This window comes from Drosophila rhopaloa, unplaced genomic scaffold (assembly GCF_018152115.1).
Source record: "Drosophila rhopaloa isolate 14029-0021.01 unplaced genomic scaffold, ASM1815211v1 contig_3, whole genome shotgun sequence".
In the NCBI taxonomy this organism is placed as follows: Eukaryota; Metazoa; Arthropoda; class Insecta; order Diptera; family Drosophilidae; genus Drosophila; species Drosophila rhopaloa.
In genome coordinates, this window is record NW_025335123.1 from 8,717,690 (window position 1) to 8,737,773 (window position 20,084).

The 20,084-nt window shown below is 41.6% G+C and overlaps 2 protein-coding genes and 1 non-coding gene across 4 annotated transcripts; 2 read left to right on the top strand and 1 right to left on the bottom strand.

Moving 5' to 3' along the window:
- Positions 1-675: 675 nt before the first annotated feature.
- On the bottom strand, positions 676-9,541 carry LOC108040137 (putative metabolite transport protein HI_1104). 2 transcript variants are annotated; one of them, XM_017117432.2, is made up of 3 exons: positions 9,372-9,541; positions 1,457-2,806; positions 676-1,397 (listed from the first exon to the last, which is right to left on the bottom strand). In XM_017117432.2, the coding sequence occupies exons 2-3, from the start codon at positions 2,790-2,792 to the stop codon at positions 1,126-1,128; spliced, it is 1,608 nt and encodes a 535-aa protein (XP_016972921.1). In that variant the 5' UTR covers positions 2,793-2,806; positions 9,372-9,541; the 3' UTR covers positions 676-1,125. The 2 variants fall into 2 exon arrangements, with proteins under 2 accessions (XP_016972921.1, XP_016972922.1); XM_017117433.2 differs by lacking the exon at positions 9,372-9,541 and adding an exon at positions 9,117-9,345.
- Positions 9,542-13,517: 3,976 nt separating this feature from the next.
- Positions 13,518-13,590, top strand: Trnaf-gaa. Its single transcript has one exon. It is a non-coding gene; the product is annotated as a tRNA-Phe (tRNA).
- Positions 13,591-15,581: 1,991 nt separating this feature from the next.
- Positions 15,582-18,237, top strand: LOC108040138 (60S ribosomal protein L17). Its single transcript, XM_017117434.1, has 2 exons — positions 15,582-15,678; positions 17,595-18,237. Exons 1-2 carry the CDS (start codon positions 15,598-15,600, stop codon positions 18,072-18,074), a joined length of 561 nt encoding a protein of 186 aa, XP_016972923.1. The 5' UTR covers positions 15,582-15,597; the 3' UTR covers positions 18,075-18,237.
- Positions 18,238-20,084: the final 1,847 nt, after the last annotated feature.

Here is a 20,084-nt window from a genome sequence, read left to right on the forward strand (position 1 = left end):
ATGTAGCTTGTTCAAGCTTTAGGGCACGAATGAATTTGGATCTACACTTCTGTCCTCACGTCAACTTTTTACGACTCGTACATAGATGAATTTTAAAGCAAAGGATTTTGGAGTTTTTAAAACACATAAGTTTTATGAGGTTTATCAGAGCTTTTTTTATGTGAATACCGCTCTACGATTTAAGATAAAGAGTATATGGATACCTATATTTAAAAAGTTATCCTTAATCGGTTAATTAATAGCCCCGCAAGGATACAATTTATAAAAAAGTGTCTGCAAAAAAATTGTTGTTTTTGTAATTCAAACTTTTGTAAGAGCCTTCCATAACTTACCATAACATTACACATCTATAGTTGTAGGCTTACTAGGAAACAGACAAGTAAACAAAATGAATGTTAAATAAAAAATAACACAAACGATGTGTGCGACATTTCTAGGTAATTCAAGTGTAACAACTTTTATAGCTGCTGGTGTTTTAAAGCCAAAAATAATCGCCAGTATTTGCGCCACTACTGAGAACGGTCATACTGCAAGAAAATTTTAACAAAAAGGAGGATGATAACTGACATCGGGATTCTGCCACATACACATAAGCTTGCCAATAGCGAAAAAAAGAGAGGAACTAGCAGACCTTGTGGGTCCTCTACAATGGGTAAATATATTGTACCGCGAGTGTTTAGTAAATTTGATATTAACAAAACAGCACTTTATTGAAGTTGTACACTTGTCATCGCCTGCCGAATTAAGTACACAATTATCGCGCTAAAAATACGGTGTGAGGGAATCGCGCCATTACGACTCCCCACATCTCTCCTCACTTAGGACTAAGTTTAAGGGTATAACGACACTTGTCTGAAATTCGGTTGACTAACTAGATCAATTTTGTAGGTAGTACAAATTTATGAAAATCCAATGGTTGGTGGAGCAGCACCGCACTACTATCAAAATAAAACTGCTTCTTAGGTTAGTACACCCATTCATAGATTAATGTACTATTTCAATTGTAAGCATGTAATAAATCAAGTCAGTTAGCCGAATTTTAAGCCAGTGTCAAAACACCCCAAACGAAATAAAAAATAGTAGTAATTAATAAAAAAAAAAACACACTCCGGACTTTAAGCTAATCTATAGTCTACTGCTCTCGGCGCCGTTCTGTCGCGCCGGAGAATGCTGGGATTTGTCGTATCCGTTGCTGGACATCTGCAGGTGCTGCGGCAGCTGGGCGGGACGTCCATTGGAAGGCAGGGTCTCGTCCACGGAGAACACGGAGTTGTCGTGCCCGTGCATGTGGCGAGCATTGAGCACGGCATCCGGATGGCTCTTTGGCGACTCCGGTTCCTGCGCATCATCCGGTTTTCCTTCCAGCAGGAAGCAGGTGATGAAGAAGAGTATGGAACCTGAAATGAAGGACAGCCATGAGTTATGTTGGTATATAGAAATGGCAATATGGAATTACTGATGCCGTAGAACCCAGCGTAGAAGATCATAATCGATCCGCGGTAACCCAGAACCTTGGCAACGGGATCCACCAGGATGGGCAGGTTGCCACCGATGTTGTTCATCACGAACAGGAAGACGCCAATGGTCGAGGAGCGAACGCGCAGCGGGACAATCTCCACCACAATGGCGAACACAATGCCGAACCACATCTCGGCGAAGAAGTAGCTCATTCCCAGCGTGATCATGGCCCACAGCGGATCGAAGTAAACCGATCCGAAGGCCGGCAATGTGGCAATCAGCTGGCTGACAGCCAGTACGAAGGCGCGTGACCGAATGCCCATCTTGGCAACAATCTTGTCGGATACAATCCCGCCGACGACCACGCCCACACTGCCGATGCCAATGGTGACGCCAAAGAGCCACCAGCCCAGGTCGACATCGGGAAAGTACGAGTTGTAGTAGAGGTCGGCATTGTACGCGAAGGTCATGCCGCCGCAGTGGCGAATGGAGGCGGCAATCATCAGCATTATCATAGCGGGGTTCTTGATCACCTGCCACAGGCTCACCGGCTTTCCGCTCGCCGTCTGTCGGTCACCCTCACCAATGGCCTTGCGCTCCGGCTCTCGCAGGGTGGTTCCCGTCAGGGCGGCCATAATCACTGTGAGCACACCGGCCCCCAAGTAACAAACGCGCCAGCCCAGATTCCAGAAGTTCAGCTTGGTGATGTACCGGCCCACCGGGAAGGCGATGCCATACCCTCCGTAGATGCCCCAGTTGAAGATGGCCATGACAAGTGCTCGCTTGTCCTCCGGGAAGATGTCGGACATGATGCCCGTGGCCAGGGGATTGCAGCCCGACTCGCCGGCGGCCATCACCATGCGCAGCAGCACCAGTTGCCAGTACTCCTTGACGGTGCCCTGGAGGATCATGGCGATGCCAAAGATCACAGTGCACACGGTCAGCATCTTTACGCGATTGTATTTGTCGGCCGCGAAACCCATGAATACGCCCGCGATGGTGAAGATCAGGATGAAGGTGGGACCGGCCAGGATCTGGTAGTCGATGCCCAGGCCATTGTAGTTCCACTCGCAGTAGCCAGTGCCATTGAAGTCGAGGGCGTAGCAGCTGGACTCGTTACCGACGGCCGAGCACTGGGTGGGCAGCTCGTGGCGATTGAACATCGACGTGTTCTGCTGACAGGCATGATCACCGTAGTCCAACTCAATGGCCGTCTGCTTGGAGGTCACGCCGATCAGATAGTGGCCAAGCTCGCCCAGGATGTAGCCGATGGTGAGCAAGGCCAGCACGTAGGAGTTGTAGAACCCACTCAGTTTGTCGAGAATTGGTATCATCTTGGTGCCGTTGACTGCGGGAGAGATAATGAGATAGTGTGCTTATTAGTCTCTGCATCTGCATTCTATTCAGGCAATCGAAAATCGTTAACAAGATACACAAGCCACCAATTGGTAATTTAAACTGGGCAGCTATCTGTACCCCGCTCCGATTCGGTACCATCACCACCGACATTTCTTATTTGCACTGTGAGTGGGGAAAAAGAAACATCAAGCAAAACAGTGGAGAAATAAAATAATCAAGTGCCTCGACATAATGACAAATAATCTGTGGGCACTTAATTAATGAGTTCAGCTGCATAATGCAATCTCGCAATAGCACTTGCCTGATCTGTCGTGACTGGAATTTCGAAAGGAACATAACACAATGTCCATAATTCTCCCTCGCAGCGTAACGACAGTGAAGGCAACTACGCGTACGTGATGGGAAAGGCGGTATCTAACGAGCACTATCCGGATACTTGGCAGACGTAATGATCTCCAATCGGAGCTCTGCAGGTGGTGACAATAAAGATCGAAAACATTTCACCATTAACCTGATAAAGTACTAGTTTGCCAGTAGATCGATTAATATAATAATGCTATTAAGGCCTCATTTTAATAAACGAATAACCATTTAATAATCTTCAAGATTATTATAGAATATTACGTTTGGGCAGCAATTTTTACCCACTTTGGCTGTTGCGGTGACCTTATCATTCAAGGGAATCGGAAGTGGGAAGGGGTTCTCAAACTCCTCTGTTCGAGTAATCCAAAACATTCACCTACTGTACCATGCAAAGTGCCTAAATCAATTTGTCTTTTTTGTTATTCCCTCCATTCTCGCAGACGGCAAATTAATTTTTGGCAAACCGCCATTAACCAAGCTTCATAATAATCATTGTTGGTTGCCGATCGCACATATATAACTATAGCTCGGCTTTTGGGCACCGACTTGGCTTTTGACAGCCAAAACGCCCGCCCCGCCAACATGCGTACCGAAATTCCTTTAATCAATCAAGTTAATTTACCTTTGCTGTTTGTATTTTTTGTTTTGGCTATGTCTTACAATTGCTGCGCTGTCAAAATCGCCAAGGTCAGGCTAAAGAATCACTGAGAACATGGGGGAAAAATAGTGGCCAGACCCATTTGCTATCCGACGGATATGCGGTGGAACAAAAGGCCTCAAGAATGCGGATGCTCGGTGTATTGACCGCTCAGGCTATTGCAAAGCTGTTCTCTATTACCATTTAGGCATTGACTTGTCTTGTGTGCTGATTGTTTGGGCATCGATTCATGTTCGTGAATCAAACTCTAAACGTTTACAGAGCTCCATCTTTGTGTGTTTATTTCCCATTCCGCACTCACCGCCTTCGAACTTTAACACATTCTGGTTTCGAAACGCCTAATGTTCGGTGCAATTTTAATAATAATAGCTATTAAACCATTGACGGTTTGGGCTATTGTAAAACAGCTAGCCTTCATCGCCTCACGATGCGCTGTTGACATTTATCGAGCCATAAATAAGAGTATCACCGTTTTGGTTATTAAAGCTCACACGTGAGTCTTGTTTGCCGTTTTATGCAGATTCGATGCAGGAAGCGGTGTATTATTTGTGATTGTTGTCGGCTTAGTGAAATACCAAGACGCGACCTTGACATTGGCCTATTGTCCGATGACTGAATTAAAAATAGTTAAGCAATTCTTATGGAGATCCTAAGCGCAAGCGCTTAACTCTCAATCGGGCACGTCGCAGTTGTTGATATAAGAGCCTTGGCCATGCATTACATCCACATCCACATCCACATCCGTCAGTGCGTGTCGTAAATCTCGTTCTCTATTTCTAGTCCAATGCCAAGGCGCCAGGCGTAATAGACCAAAAACCGGACCCCCGACCAAACGTGACTTGCTGAAAGCCCCCTTGGGGAAACTCGCCTCTTTCGCTTTCTTTGGCAAGGCCATCGGATTTGCAGTTCGTGAATTGACTATACTATCGAATACATGCTCATTGAAGCGTTAAACTCTAGAACCTACTTCTAGGAAAAATGTATGTCTTTCGGACAATGCAAAATTGGTGAAAAATGGAATTGTTCAAAGCATAAAACTGCAAATTTGCATTTAATTATTACCAAAACCAATTAATATTGTTATTTTTTTTTAAATTAAAGTTGCGTTTCCAGTCTGCTTTTGGAACCCAACTGCTTGGAGGGTGGCCCTCATAAGTCTATGCTCTAAACACACCTCCACTTTGACCTCCCCCCCTCCCCCCAATATCACGCAATGCGAAATTACAGGCCGATGTTAGAATGTCAGAACCCCGATATTACAGCATCGACTTGGCTTATGTTCGTGACAAGATTAGACCAAGAACGGTCAGGCTTGGCTGCCTCGAATCGAATGGAAAACTGGACATGTGCATGACTAATGTGCGAATATCCGAATCCGATATGCGCATAGATTTTCGGATGTGGGCGCGACGCCACGTTTACTCAGCTTGTCTGGGTGGCAGTTCCTCAGACTGCCTTAAACTGCCATTAAAATCTCGTTTAATCTGAATGGGTTTCACAATTAAAACTAAGTACTTCTGGGAACTTTCTAGCTGGCGATAAAGATTAAATTGAGCACAGTTTTACCCCGATTCGATTAGCCCGCGCCTAATAAGCCTCTTTAGACGTCTATGCAAAGCACTTTGAATGGACAGACTGACAGACAAATGGCCGGCACTCAAGCATGCCCATTACACATTATACACATTATACAATTGTATTAAGTTGGCTCAAAATGCGGTTTATCAGCCCGACTTGCAACCGCAGTCAAGGCTAACTTGGCCACCAATTATGAACGGCTTCTGGGGTGGACGGGGGGGTGTCAGATGCTGATTTTTAGATTTTTAAATAAATTGCGAATGAAAATTCTTAATTTATTGGCTAGGCCTTTATGGCAGGTGTCTCTTATTTCTCGCCCACAATTATCAGTCATTTAGTTAAATTGAATGGCTTGTGGGAGAAGTGGGAGAAGAGGGAGATTTGTAGGGCCAGTTAAGATTGCGTGACGTAGCCAACGGTTCGACCTTGACACCTGTCCGTGTGAACATTTCAATTCTGCAGCTCGTTAGGCAACGCCCCCTTGGATTCTGTCTGGGCTTTTGATTTATTCATGGCACTCGCCGTCGAAATGAAGCCATCAGCCGCTGAATTGCCGTTGAGTGTGGTCAGTTAGCAACCGCTAAGTGCCAGGCGATCACATGGTTTGCATTCCCATTATGAACCGTGTGTTAAGTGCTACCGACGCCACCTGAAGAAATGCTGGATGTCTGTGAGTCCAGCTTACAAAAGTTGGGAAACATTGTCATTAAAGCTGCACAAGAAAGTCGATCAATAAAAGCTAGTGTGGACAAAGTAAACTTAGGGGGAGAAAGTAATGCAGATAAACGGACATAAAACTTAATCAGTCGGAACATACAAATATACTAATTAGGGGATGGATCATAAAATTCATCGTTTAAGAATAATATTTTCTGCAAAGTATACCCCAGATTTCTCTAATACTTAAAACGAAATTTTTGTTTTAAAAAACATAGAAACTCAACTTATCTAAACGATTGACATACAATATTATTAAAATTAATTAAAAACTGACTTTAATTTAAAAAAAATGGCCATGATTATAACAAACAATATAAATACTATATAAAATGCCCATATATGCATCACTACAAATAAAACTTAAAACAGGCAAATACAATATATAAATTGACTAAAAGAACATCACTAAGAACTGATTCAGAAATGAATTGATTACACTGCCCCTAAATTATGCTTGAGGATATGGCATGTCGAAGATAAACTGCCCATGAATCAGTGTCGATTGGCCGGGAGCAGGTGTTCGGAACTTGATCTTAATGAATTACAAAATGCCCAAGCGGTCGCACCTGGCAACTGGGAAGCAGGTGGGCGGGGGTGTCACCGGCTGCACTCTTGATCCCAGATGCTAATGAAAGGCCCGGTTATGAATCCGCAAATCGTGCCCACGTGAACCGATCTAAGTCGAACCTGGGCCTTCGGTTGAGGGCTCCCGGAGAGTGGGACAGATGAAACCGTTCCGCTATTAGCATAAATTAATACGAGTACCGGCCGGCTGGTCAAACCAGTGACCACAACTAAAAAAAAAAAATGTAATCCGCGTGCACTACAGGCAAAGTTGCCAATCATCATCTGGGGCAAAATGTATCTCGGACTTTCTGTTTGCTCAATCTCGAGGGGATTCTAAAAAATGACTGCTACCGGACTGTATAACCCGAATTACGGGCAATTACATCGTCTCCGCTTGTTCGACAAATGCAAATCAAGCGAACGATATCAGGGATGCAGACTCGACTACAGAGATACCCATCAAAAGAATTGATCTACTTCCTGGGTGGTTTAAGATCTTGATGCTTTGCAAGGAATAGCATGGTTAGTCAACCCCATTCACTAATGAGTGGGTTGCTTATTATTTTTAATTACAGTGGCCCTAGTCATAGATTGGGCAATAAATTAGTCATTAATATCTCCCAGCTGCTACATATATCTTCTAGATGCCAGATGGCCGGCATTCTGGGCCGTAATTTGGTTGGCGGCATAATTAGAGTGGTCTGGTCAAACAATTAAGCAATTCGCGAACTGGATGCCGAGAGAGTTATCAATTAAAATTAATTATCTGCGACACCTGAGCAACCTTTCTAATTGTTCAGCTACAGATCTGGCATTCCTCGATCACAATTGATTGCACTATTATAAAAGAGAACTTAAAGAAATGATGTGATCCTATAGGGAAAGGTTAGAATGTTGTCAACTTTACCCATAATTGGATTGGGACGGCCTTTTTGAATTCCCAATCGGGAGATCGCAACTTGGCCTTCTACATGCCATTATTAAAATTGAAAAAGCTCATATAAATTATAGAAAAAGGGAATGTTAATCAAAATCAGACACACTTATGCAATTGCCCGTGTTCATTTGCAATTTTAACTCTTCCATAATATATTTATAGATTTTAGCATTCCGTTCTGATCTCGGATCTCGGATCTTCGTGACTGCCCACAACAATATGACCTCCCAACACGGGGGAGGGGGTAATCACAAACAAATACAGGGGAAAGGGGGTTTTTCGAAAGACGCCCACCAGAAATTCTGTTGGATTTTGATGTGGGAACAAATACGAATCGTGTCGTTGTCTAAATGGAAGTCAAAATTAAGAGATAACCAGAATTTGCTTAATAAATTCCTAATTAAATCAAGCTTTCAATTTTTGCGATAATGCCAAATGTATATAACAAGTTTGAACAAATTGCCCGCCTGCTACCTTACTCACTGAATCGATCGATCGATCGATCGATTCGCAGATTCATTAGACTGTCTCGTCTGGGATTCTGTACGATCCAGTTCTTGCTTCAGTTCGGCGGGTTTTCCTTCCTGTTCTCCGCTGATAAGATAGTCCAAACTTCAGGCCTCATTAGCTTTTGGGTGTGGGAGTGTCGTTCGTAATTTGTTGACAGCAACTGAGTTGCGTCAATATTATGTAGCTCAAACACACAATTTTAATGGTTTTCGTTGTACCCGAAGTGCCTTTGGCTATTTCTCTACTTCCCGTTCCCCCAAAATCATTTCAAACGAGTATGCAAGCTTATTGCCGTTTATTAATGACAAGCTAAACTTTTTTTTTCTTCTTTTTTTGCATACAAGCTTGATCACAATTGTTTACTTTTAGCACTTGGTCGCTGGCAATATTAAATATGATCAATTTGAATGCAATCTCAATAGGACTAGTACCTTTTATTGCCTGGGATCTTTAATGAGTCGACTTGATGGTTGTTGAGCTTTACGTGTAAGGCTAGTTAGGAAATAATCGTTAAGACTTCAAGTTTCGTTCGAGAAATCTTATAAGGAAGGGCTTAGGCATAAATATTATAGTGTTGTATATAAAGGAAACATGTCCTTATATGTCCTCCGTTGAATGTTCGTATTGCGTGTTCTTCAAAAATATCTCTTGAGAAGACACTCTTTATTTTCCAATCCTTTTGGGATATTTTAAGTTGGGTGGATTAGTTTACCTCTCTTTCTCTGGATTAGTTTACCTCTCTTTCTCTGGACCTTTGGATCCATTACCGATCATCTCTTTTGGGTATGATATGATTCTTTCACCCAGTCCTCTAACAGAGTTACTCAGTTTGCATTCCCCATAGGCCTTTAGATTAATTACTAATATTTTTCTTGGAATTTTTTGTGTCACATCTTTTGATTAATTTGTCTGCGGTTTCTTGGTGTTCCCCCGTTCTTGAACTGATGCATTCCCCGACTAACTTACACTTTCCCACTCTGTCGAGGTGCTGAAAATTGTTTCTTGTACGTTCGACGATCGATCGATCGATAGCTTTGGCACTGACACACAAAAACTGGCGAGAATTATTGTACCCCTCGATGGATTTAAATTAATTGCACACAAGCACGCGTCGGCGAGCAATTGAGTGCTGTCAAGGCGTTTAATATTTATTTCAATATCTTTGCAGCATCAGCGGAGATAACGCGACACGACAGTCAACAGACGACAGACGACACTTACACAAAACAAACAATTCGATGGCAACAAAAACACACTGTTCAGTCCGAACCGAAGGAATTGGCTCTGGACTTGGACTTCACTTGACTGCGAGTTCGACTTCGACTTCGACTTCGACTCGGCTGTTTATTTTGGGGCACGTCCAGTTGGCTGCGTTTGGCAAACAGAACTAAAACACGGCTCAGTCCATCGCCGTTTTAAAAAGGAAAACCAAACCGCCCAAACGGCGACGGCGACGTCGACGTCGACGGCGCTGCCATCGCCGGCTAAACAATGCAAAGTTTCAGCCCGAGTCGAAGTCGGGAGAAGTCCAATCCGAAAGCAAAGCAGTCAGGCAAAAGCGGTCGGGCAGGCCGAGAGCACGGGCAAAAGAGCGAGTGCTCTTTGTGGGCAAAAGTCGATTTGGATGCTTAGTCAAGAAGCGCAAGCGGGAACAGCGCAACACAAGCCATCCCAAAAATAGTATCTGCAGGTCGAACAAAGGACTGATTAATCGGGATCCCCGATTTTCACCGGCCGTGCCCCCTTTTTTTCCCGCTGGCGGTGCATTTGAACTGCCGCAGGTGCTCTCGGATTGTCATCCAATTGGAGCACAGTAACCCATCGATGGGCTTGCCGAGTTTGGGTACTAAAATATCTAAAATTATATGGCAGTATAACCGCTTTGTATGACCACAAAGAAACTACATCGAGTGGTACACCCTTTGCAGGAAAACAAAATTTTTAAAGTAAAAAAAACTTTTATTACCTATAAAAATCAAAAGGAATACGTTTTCATACACTCAGAGAAAACTCATAAAAAAATAACAAAATGATCTCTCACTGTAAAGGGAGGAAAATGCACACAGTTTAGGCAATTTTTCATAAATTATTCAGATCGACTTATCATTAAGGTCATTATTCCTTAAATTTAGGTCATTTCGTATTTTTCAGTGCTAAATTCAGAGTGTAGGGCACTTTAAAAATGTACTCAAAATTGAACTCGTTTTTTGCACTCAAATGTACTATATATCATAAAATCAGTAATAATATTTTCGATAGTTGTGGTTACAACTATAGTTGAACCACATAGTATTTTACCCAACAAATTACCAAATAAATCAAGAAATCCATCATTTAGAACTATTGCATTTTTGAGTAAGTTTGTTGGCCTGCAAAAATATTTTTTGGAATAGAACCCGGCCTCTGCCATGGTCATTTGGTTCATCATCTTAGACTGCATGCTTGATGATCGTGATCATGCTGCCCTTGATCCCGCCTCAGAGATTTGTTTACGCTGTTCTCTTGAAAACCAGCGAAAACAAACGAATCACCACAGAGAAAACCAGTTAGCGGCAATGGAAAATCCACGCATAATCGAGACTGCCGTGGATTCCCCACTCTGCAGCCCCTCGTGATCTCCACTCTTTGGGCGACCCTTTCTCCTGAGAGAACCGAAAGATCCGAGAATGCTGATGATGAGTGGTGCTTGTCTGTGCCATGTTATGCGGACGATCCCTGGCCTGACCCCCAAGTCCCCTTTAATTAACCCACTCGTGGGATATAGCTGAGCATTACAAAAAAAAAACCTGAAAAATTTGTTTTTCCAAATCTACCTGGATTTGATATTTTGGGTCCTCAGCTGCAAAAACCCATGAAGGTTTTTTGATAAAAAATTCAGCTCTGCTTTTCGGGTTTTTAATCAAAACCATGGTAAGTAGTGGTCGAATGTTAGAATGTCATAACTCGTTAAATTCGTTAAAAAATTTCCAATCAAGCGGCATTCACAGCTAAAAAATTTTATTTTTCGAAAAAAATCATGAGGTACCTCTTATGAAAAATATTCTGGACAGAAAAAATCACCTCTATTTTCCGGTTTTTTAATCAAAGTCCTGGGAAAAAGGGGTCCAATGCTGGAATGTCATACATCGTTGAATTCGTTATAAAATTTCCAATAAAGTTGCATTCGCAGCTAAAAAGTTTTATTTTCGTCGAATTTTCACAAAAACAATAGGAAAAATAAATTTTTAGAAATCCACCTTAAATTTATAGTTAGGTCCTCAGCTCAAAAAAAAAAAAACAGTCATTCTGTCGGGTGTGCGTCTTTTTTTTGGAGAAGTTAGGACTAAAAACCCCCATTAAAAAAATCTTCTATAATCATAAATAATCTATAATTTATAATCTCGAAATTGTCTTTTTGCTACGTTACTAGCTACTGATCAAATCTATTAAACTTTCTGCAAGAGTACAAAAATTGATATTGTGCATATTGCTAGAGTCTCGTTAAAAATTATTCAAATCTTCCACGAATGCTTGGTTTTTATTTAATTACAGCATTTTCTCTTAATTACTTATTTAATTTTTTCTCAAGCCAATTTTCTTTAGTTTCTTGTTTTCAGAACTCTGAAAATGCTTGTATTATGAGCTTTATGCGAACGTGTCGCAGTGGGTTAAGTTTTGAGATGGATTCTTGGATTCGAGGAATACATTAAAATGGGCTGCAAAATCCAGTTGCCAGCGAAGCCTGACGTCCGAGACTGCAATTTGGGGGGATTTTTTTGTGTATTCGCCGGCTCCTATCATTACCAAGGAAACTCATGTGCGTGCCGTAAATCGGTGCATACGAAAGGCGGCTGCTGAGTCACGTATCTCCGGTCTCCGGTCTCCAAAACCAAACCCCTCCGCCCCACTTCCCGCCACAAAGTCCCATCTGCGCAGATCTCAGCTTCCCCTCGGAACCAGTTTCCATGGTGGTTTTTATACTTTTATACGCCTCTCGAGTTGTTTGTGCTTTTTGGCTTGCAGGTGTTTAGTCTTTCGGGTGATTTTTTCGATGCTAATTTCGCGCTGTCTTGGTCAACAGAGCTCTACTGTTGTGACGTCAGGAGGTTGGGTGTTTGGCTGGGTGGTTCGGTGACTCGGTGATTCAGTGGTTGAGTGGGTGGTTGGGCGGCTCTAGTAGTAGTATCAAGTTCGAGTAGCTGTGGGTGGTTGGGGCATTGTTTGCATTGGTTTTGGTTCGCTTGGATTTGGTTCGTTTACATTTGGTTCTGGGAGTGCTGGTCTTTGGTCTTTTATGGTCTTGCTTGAACGCCCACGAACCACTAACTTCAAGGCAGCCCTCGGTTGGCAGCTCCAGTTAAGTGCCTGTGTATGTGGAACCGGATCCTTGAGAGTGATTTTATGATGGCGATGTGGACTACGGCACGTGCAACGCCGGACGATGGCGACAGTTGAGTTCAGTTCCGTTCCTCGACACTTGACCTCAAGAGATGGAAATCCAAACGATCGAGAGACACCTGCAATTAGGCGTGAATCATGAATAAATTGAAAGGGTACACGGACTCTAAAAATACTCGCGAGTATTAAATTCACACAAATGTCAAAACAATAAAGGCTTTTTTGTCGCGCAGCTTAAGTGCGCAAAGAACTCTGATTTGCCGCAGGATTTTTGGTAAGTGGTTGGTACCTCCTCCATCTCGACCGGTTTGATCCGCAGTCTTTTTTCGATCTCTGGCCGATTGGCAACAGGCATTTTACGGTCATGTCCAGAACGAACGCGCTAATAAATGAGTAACAGAAAAAGGGACAATACGAACGATGCGGTTAGTGTCCAGCTAATTTTATGCCTTCCACCTGGATCGACTTTATCGGGTCGCTTAATTAAAATACATTGCCCCCAGGTGCTAGTTATTTTCCATAATGCCAAAAACCACAAGCCCCGCATCGTTTACTTGAAGTTTTCCAGGCTTATGAAGATGTGCAAAATAATGATTACTTAAGTTGTTAAAGCAATTACGAAAAAATATTCCAAAATATACTTTCCGAATGAACGCCCTTTCTATTTTGTCACACAAAGTGTTCTCCACTTATTAATATGGACCAATAATAGACACAAATATTTATGATCAAACTAAATTTATTTGATTTTAAATCTATGTGAATTGTGGTTCAAGTGAATGCACCATTGTTCACACTTGAATTAAATAATTTATTCACAGTTCTGGGAAGATTCCATTTATTAAAAAGCTAATATGTATAGTAATGAACCTTTAAGTCATTCATTATCTCAGATTCTGTTAAGCTATAGTTTATTAAATCAGGATTAATGGAACAACGCTATTGTATTGTTAATCCCTCGATGGTCGCCAGGAAACTGGGATCCCAAGTGCCGAAATAGCTCAGTTGGGAGAGCGTTAGACTGAAGATCTAAAGGTCCCCGGTTCAATCCCGGGTTTCGGCAATAAGCAATCTTTTTTTTATATTTTGCTGGCTTTCTTATAAATTCATCTGTTTTAAAATCCGAGACTTTGTTTTTATATATCGACTCATTTAATTAAAATTAAGTTATTAACTATCAGTTGGCAATGCTGCCATACCATTGAAAAAATATATGCTAAAGCTTTCTTTGAAGCGGCAACTTTGTTGCCACACGTCCAAAAAATTATAAAAGCTTCGAGTTTAAATAGTAAAATCATGGAGTGCTATAGTTATTTCTTCTGCATTGAAAACTTATTTAGTTTCTAAGATTTTCAAATCTTCTCCTAATTAATCGATGGTATCGAAAGAAAATTATGTTTTGCCATCGATAGTTGCTAAGCCATCAATAGGTTCAGCAATATCCTATTGTTACCCACAATCGATGGTATCGATATATTGCATAATTGGATTTGCAGAATACTATCGAGGCTTAAGTTTTGATATCAGCTAATTTAGTTGTGTCGACTAAAATGTATTTTACAATAATCTCTTAAATATTAATGCTAACTAATCCTTCATCTTATATTCCCCTTCAACCGAGATGTTGTATATTGACCAATTGTTGATTTTTCTAAAGGCCATATAGACAATAAATTTTTAAGTAAAAATATTCTGTTATTTTTTTAATTAAGAGGTATTGTTCTATACAAGATAATGTGTTTTAAAACCCTTTAAAAAATTGATAATAAGATACTATCGAGTTTTCACTAGATACCGAGAGTATCGAATATGACCACTATCGATGTCTTATCGATAGAGCCAGCGATGTTTTGACAGCTCTAACCCAGCTCTAGGAATTGCCCGTTTCCTTTCTTTTTCTTTCCACGTTTCCGGTGAGTGCATGTGCTCCGCGAGTTTTTTGCTGTGAATTGTCACTTAAATTATCTTCGAACTTCTTTAATTGTAACCAGGGCACTCCGAGGCGTTTGCGGTCGTGTAAATTTGTGTTAGCAGAGCGATTCTAGGTGGTAAATCAAGGCCGCCAGTTAGCCGGCCAAAAAAATGCGTGCAAAACGTACTACCCTTTTTTTTCTTATATATTTTTTTACTGTGGGCCTGCGGGCCAAAAGTCAAGTTACACCATGTAAACAATACATAATATGGATCATGATAATATAATATATGCGCCTTAATGGTACATTATTTTTTTTCTGTGAAATTATGTGAAAAATGTCTGCAAATATGTGTGTTTAGTTGTGCATGTGTGTGTGAGGGAGAGGTGTTATAAAGTGTTTCCTAAAAGTCTTCAAATGGTTGAACCTAACTGTTTCTATGTGAAACGGGATAAATTGAAGGAGCTTTAGAGTATTTTAAGTCAAAAGTCACCTAGTTGTTGTTGTTTACATGCACGCATCCACACACACACATGGGCAGTCGGTTAGGTTTTTTTTCTTGCTCATTTTGCACGTGTTTTGATTGCCGCTTTAAGTTCGGCATTTCTATCTGAAATCAGGCTTGAAATAAGATTTATTTTGGAGGAATTATTACACGACCGCAGCGTAAACAGTTTGCCTATAGAATTTGCAAAACTGCTGGGCCATGAGCCTAATATTTAGGGCAAAAACTAGTGTGATCTCACAGTAGCGGTCAAAATAATAGTGGCATTTCAATGTAAAATACTTCATATTTTCTCAAAAGTCCAAACAACATTAACAAGAATTACATATTGGTTCAGTTTTTTAACACTTATTTTTATAAGCATTTAAAGGTCCAAAAATAAACTTCTTTAAAATATAATTTTAAAAACTGCTGTACACTCTGTTAATAATTACTTAAAGTTTTAATAGATATTTAAAATTTTGTTTTGTGGCAGCAGATTGTTTCTTTAAATCTACCACCAATGTTATATCAGTATTTTGTTTTTAAATGTTTCTTGTTTGCACATTTTAGAAATTGCCTCTATTATATTTGAACGTATATTGCTTATATTTGGTTATACAAATGTTTCATGTTTTCACTAATTATTAATGTTTCTTTCAGATATTGAAAAATGGGCCGTTACTCACGCGAGTCAGACAACGTGGCCAAGTCGTGCAAGGCGCGCGGGCCCAATCTACGTGTGCACTTCAAGGTGAGATTCCCAAAAAAAACCAGGACATTTTGCGTTTGCAGCTTAAATCAGTGAATGCCAGCCGACTGTGCAGCATCTCGCTTTTGCATTGCTGCTAGAGGAAACCTCCAAGTGGTCGAGTTCATCAGCTGAGTGCATCCTAAGTCTCTGGATGCCCTCTTCTAAAATCTTGTCTACAACTCGAAAACTCAATAGAATATATGGGGAAACGTTCCCCGTGCCGGCATGCCTATTTAATAGGTGGTTGCTCCACACTGGACAACTACTGAGGATCCGCATGCCCAAAGCGAATCCACAGCCTTGCTAAAACAGCGGCCTGCTGCTTTCAATGAGCGAGTCTCTACCTGTAGCCTGGCACAGATCTTCGGCATCTTATAGTCACCCATTGGGGAACTAAGAATATCAAATTCATATCATTAGGTAGCAATTCAAGTAATTGGCAGCTTCACTGATAACCAGTTGATTTTGATTATTTCTCATACTTTTTTCATTGGGTTTACTACAGATATCTTAAAAATTGATTTTAAATTTAATATAGCCACTAAAAGTTTGTTTTTGAACTTTATTATGCCCTTTCTAAGATTTTTATACCCTTGCAGAGGGTATTATAATTTTGGTCAAAAGTGTGCAACGCAGTGAAGGAGACATCTCCGACCCTATAAAGTATATATATTCTTGATCAGGATCACCTCCTGAGTTGATATAGCCATGTCCGTCTGTCCGTCTGTCTGTCCGTCTGTCCGTCTGTCTGTTTCTACGCAAACTAGTCTCTCAGTTTTAAAGCTATCGAATTGAAACTTTGCACACACCCTTCTTTCCTTTGCACGCAGTATATAAGTCGGAACGGCCGGGATCGGCCGACTATATCCTATAGCTGCCATATAACTGAACGATCGGAAATGCCATAACTTTGGTGTTTTTAAAGTTAGGAAGTTGGGATTTTCTATGGGTTTTACATTTGGCCAATCAATTTGACGTACCAAATTTTATAAGGATCGGCCGACTATATAGTATAGCTGCCATATAACTGAACGATCGGAAATGCCACAACTTTGGTGTTTGTAAAGTTAGGAAGTTGGGATTTTCTATGTGTTTTGTATTTGGCCATTCAATTTGACGTACCAAATTTTATAAAGATCGGCCGACTATATCTTATAGCTTCCATATAACTGATTGATCGGAAATGCCATAACTTTGGTGTTTGTAAAGTTAGGAAGTTGGGATTTTTAATGGGTTTTATTTTTGGCCAAACAATCCGATCTACCAAACTTCATAAGGATCGACCGACTATATCCTATAGCTGCCATATAACTGATTGATCGGAAATGCCATAACTTTGGTGTTTTTAAAGTTACGAAGTTGGGATTTTTATGAGTATTAAGAATGCATCATATGAATAATTTTGGAAAATATAATTTACAGAGTATTCTGCAAGGGTATATCAACTTCGGCTCCGCCCGAAGTTAGCTTTCCTTTCTTGTTTTTAAATGAGCCTTAGAAGACTTATTGTTGATTCCTTAATGCCTAACACAAATTAGATGTACCAGAGATACCAGATTTGTTTTCTTAATTCCACTTGATTTCTCTAGAATATATATGATAAAACAAACATAATAAGTAAGAAAGAATATTACTTGGGTCAATTGTCATGATTATCTGCCTAACAATTCGATATGCATTTTGATATTGGCACTCCCCTAATGGGCACAGCTTTAAACTAGGAGGTTTTCCCTCCATGGAAGATCACTGATTAAAAGCTGTGCCCAAAGCAACCCCCAGCCATTGTAAAACAGCGGCGTGTCGGCTTTCAATGCTCGCGTCTCTACCTGAACTTTGGTACAGAATAATGCTACTCTCTTGGACTTGTAGGCACTCATAATTGATCACCAACTAATAGAATCTAAATTTGCTTTCAGAACACACATGAGACCGCCCAGGCCATCAAGCGCATGCCCCTGCGTCGTGCCCAGCGTTTCCTGAAGGCCGTCATCGACCAGAAGGAGTGCGTGCCCTTCCGTCGCTTCAACGGCGGAGTCGGTCGTTGTGCCCAGGCCAAGCAGTGGAAGACCACGCAGGGTCGCTGGCCCAAGAAGTCCGCCGAGTTCCTGCTGCAGCTTCTGCGCAACGCTGAGGCTAACGCCGATTGCAAGGGTCTGGAAGCCGACCGCCTGGTCGTCCACCACATCCAGGTGAACCGCGCCCAGTGCCTGCGTCGCCGCACGTACCGTGCCCACGGTCGCATCAACCCCTACATGTCGTCGCCGTGCCACGTCGAGGTCATCCTTACCGAGAAGGAGGAGGTCGTCTCCAAGGCCACCGACGACGAGCCCACCAAGAAGAAGCTCTCCAAGAAGAAGCTGCAGCGCCAGAAGGAGAAGATGTTGCGTTCTGAATAAAATGTGTTCTGGGCCAGCCGCCCAAGCCGGTGACAACTATTGAAGCTCCATTCTTTTTTTTTGTATCCTAAATAATATAACCTAAAGAGAGTTAAATGCGTGCAGAAGTCGCGGATGTGGATAAGAATACAGAGCACAAAACCCCAGATTTGACCACTTGGAATATGATGCGTTTTAACTCAATTTTTTTTTTGCTAGGCTAGGAGAGCGCCCTTGGCGCAATAAAGAGAATTAATATTTTCGTACATGTGACTTCGCCTCGAAATGGGTTTAGATTTTAGGGCTTGGCGTCCCTTAGAATACCGATCTCTATATTTTGACGCTTTGGTTACTCGGAGCATTTTTGTATCTGTTTAAATCTGGAGGCCGGTTCTTCTGTCTTTAATTGGTTGTTTGGTTACAACATAATTCAAGTTTCTCATTTAGGCAGTAGTAAATTGGATATATTTAACAATATTTTTATATATTACTTGGCTGGCGATTAAGCACGGACTCGAACCGCATAATCGTATAAAATGCGAACGACTTGGTCCACCCTAAATATCAACAGGGAAATATTCGTATCAGATATTCAGCTAAGTTTAAAACCGCGAAATTCCAGGGCTGGGACAACGTGGTGTATAACTTTGATAAAATCTGATCATAGATATGAACCTAGATCGTTAAATTATCGATATTCTTACAACGATCGCGTGACATACCATTTAGCTTTAGTTAGCGAACGACTTGCGCGCGCTTTACCATTTAAATTTGAAAAACGTTTTGCTGACCACCGACGTCCAGCATCGGTTTATTTCCTTCCGCAGAGCGCTTTTGGAATGTTCGGTGGCTTTTGCGCGCATTCACTTGCATCAATTGCCTTCGAGTGACCACTTGGCATATTCATTTAAACTGATTTCATTGTAGCGCACTCGTTTACCAGCCTCCCCACATTTTCTTTGATTACAATTCAGCCGTACTTATACTTACAATGCAAATTAATTGAATTATTTCAATTTGCTTTGCTTCTGGCTCTGGCCAGCGTTTCGTATTATTTTGGTGAGCGCTCTTCCCTGTTTTGTCTTTTTTTTTCGGGGCGACATACTGAATCATTCTCTGGTATGCCACGCCCACAAGCTGCTTGATATCAATTCCATTGAAGACTTAAGAAAAAATAAACCGAATACAAGCAAATAAAAAATAAAACCCAAGCATCGGACTCAACGAAGAGCACTTGAGCGGTATAATGCAATAAATGGCAGGTTTTGTTTCTGCTTTTCTTTTACGATCTTCTGCGATCTTTTGCGATCTATGGAATCTTTGGGGACTCTTGAGCTGGGATTCGGATTTGGATTCGGATTTGGGCTCGGACTCGCACTCGGACTCGGACTCGGCACCTAACGTCGCCTGAACTGAGACAAATCTAATTTACATGATCGCTCGCATTATCTTGTCCATTGTATTATAATCATCTGCGTCGACATCGACCTCTGCCGCCGTCCCCAGTTCATTGCTGTAGTGGTTGTTGTTACTGGTTGCTTGCTGCTTTTTTTTTTTGGGTACTGTTGTGGCGAGTTCAGTGGTTGGCGCTTCCTAAGTGGATGACACTCAAGCTCATTGAGCGCTCCATTGTGGGGAGACATTCGATGGGAATGGGCTGTGCAAATTGGGGGGTGGGGTGGGGTCCATGGGATGGGGGTGTCCGGGGGAATGGGATTGGGATTGGGATTGGGATTCTGCCGGCGTCGCTGCCGTGCTGCCGTGCTGCACCTAGCCAGTAGTAAACATAATACAACAACTAGCTGGCTCATCAGCAGCGGCAGCAACAACAATAGAGCTCTCGCACAGCGCACTAAACAATGCGAAACATCTGAAATTCGTTCGTTTTCAGTTTTAAAGTTCAAGCCGCGACATTAGCACACGAAATCTGCGATTATCCGACACCAACAAAAATTACAAAAAAATACAAAAAATAAAAAAATACAAAAAATTCAGATCAAAAAGAAGAAAACAAAAAGAGAATCGAAATAA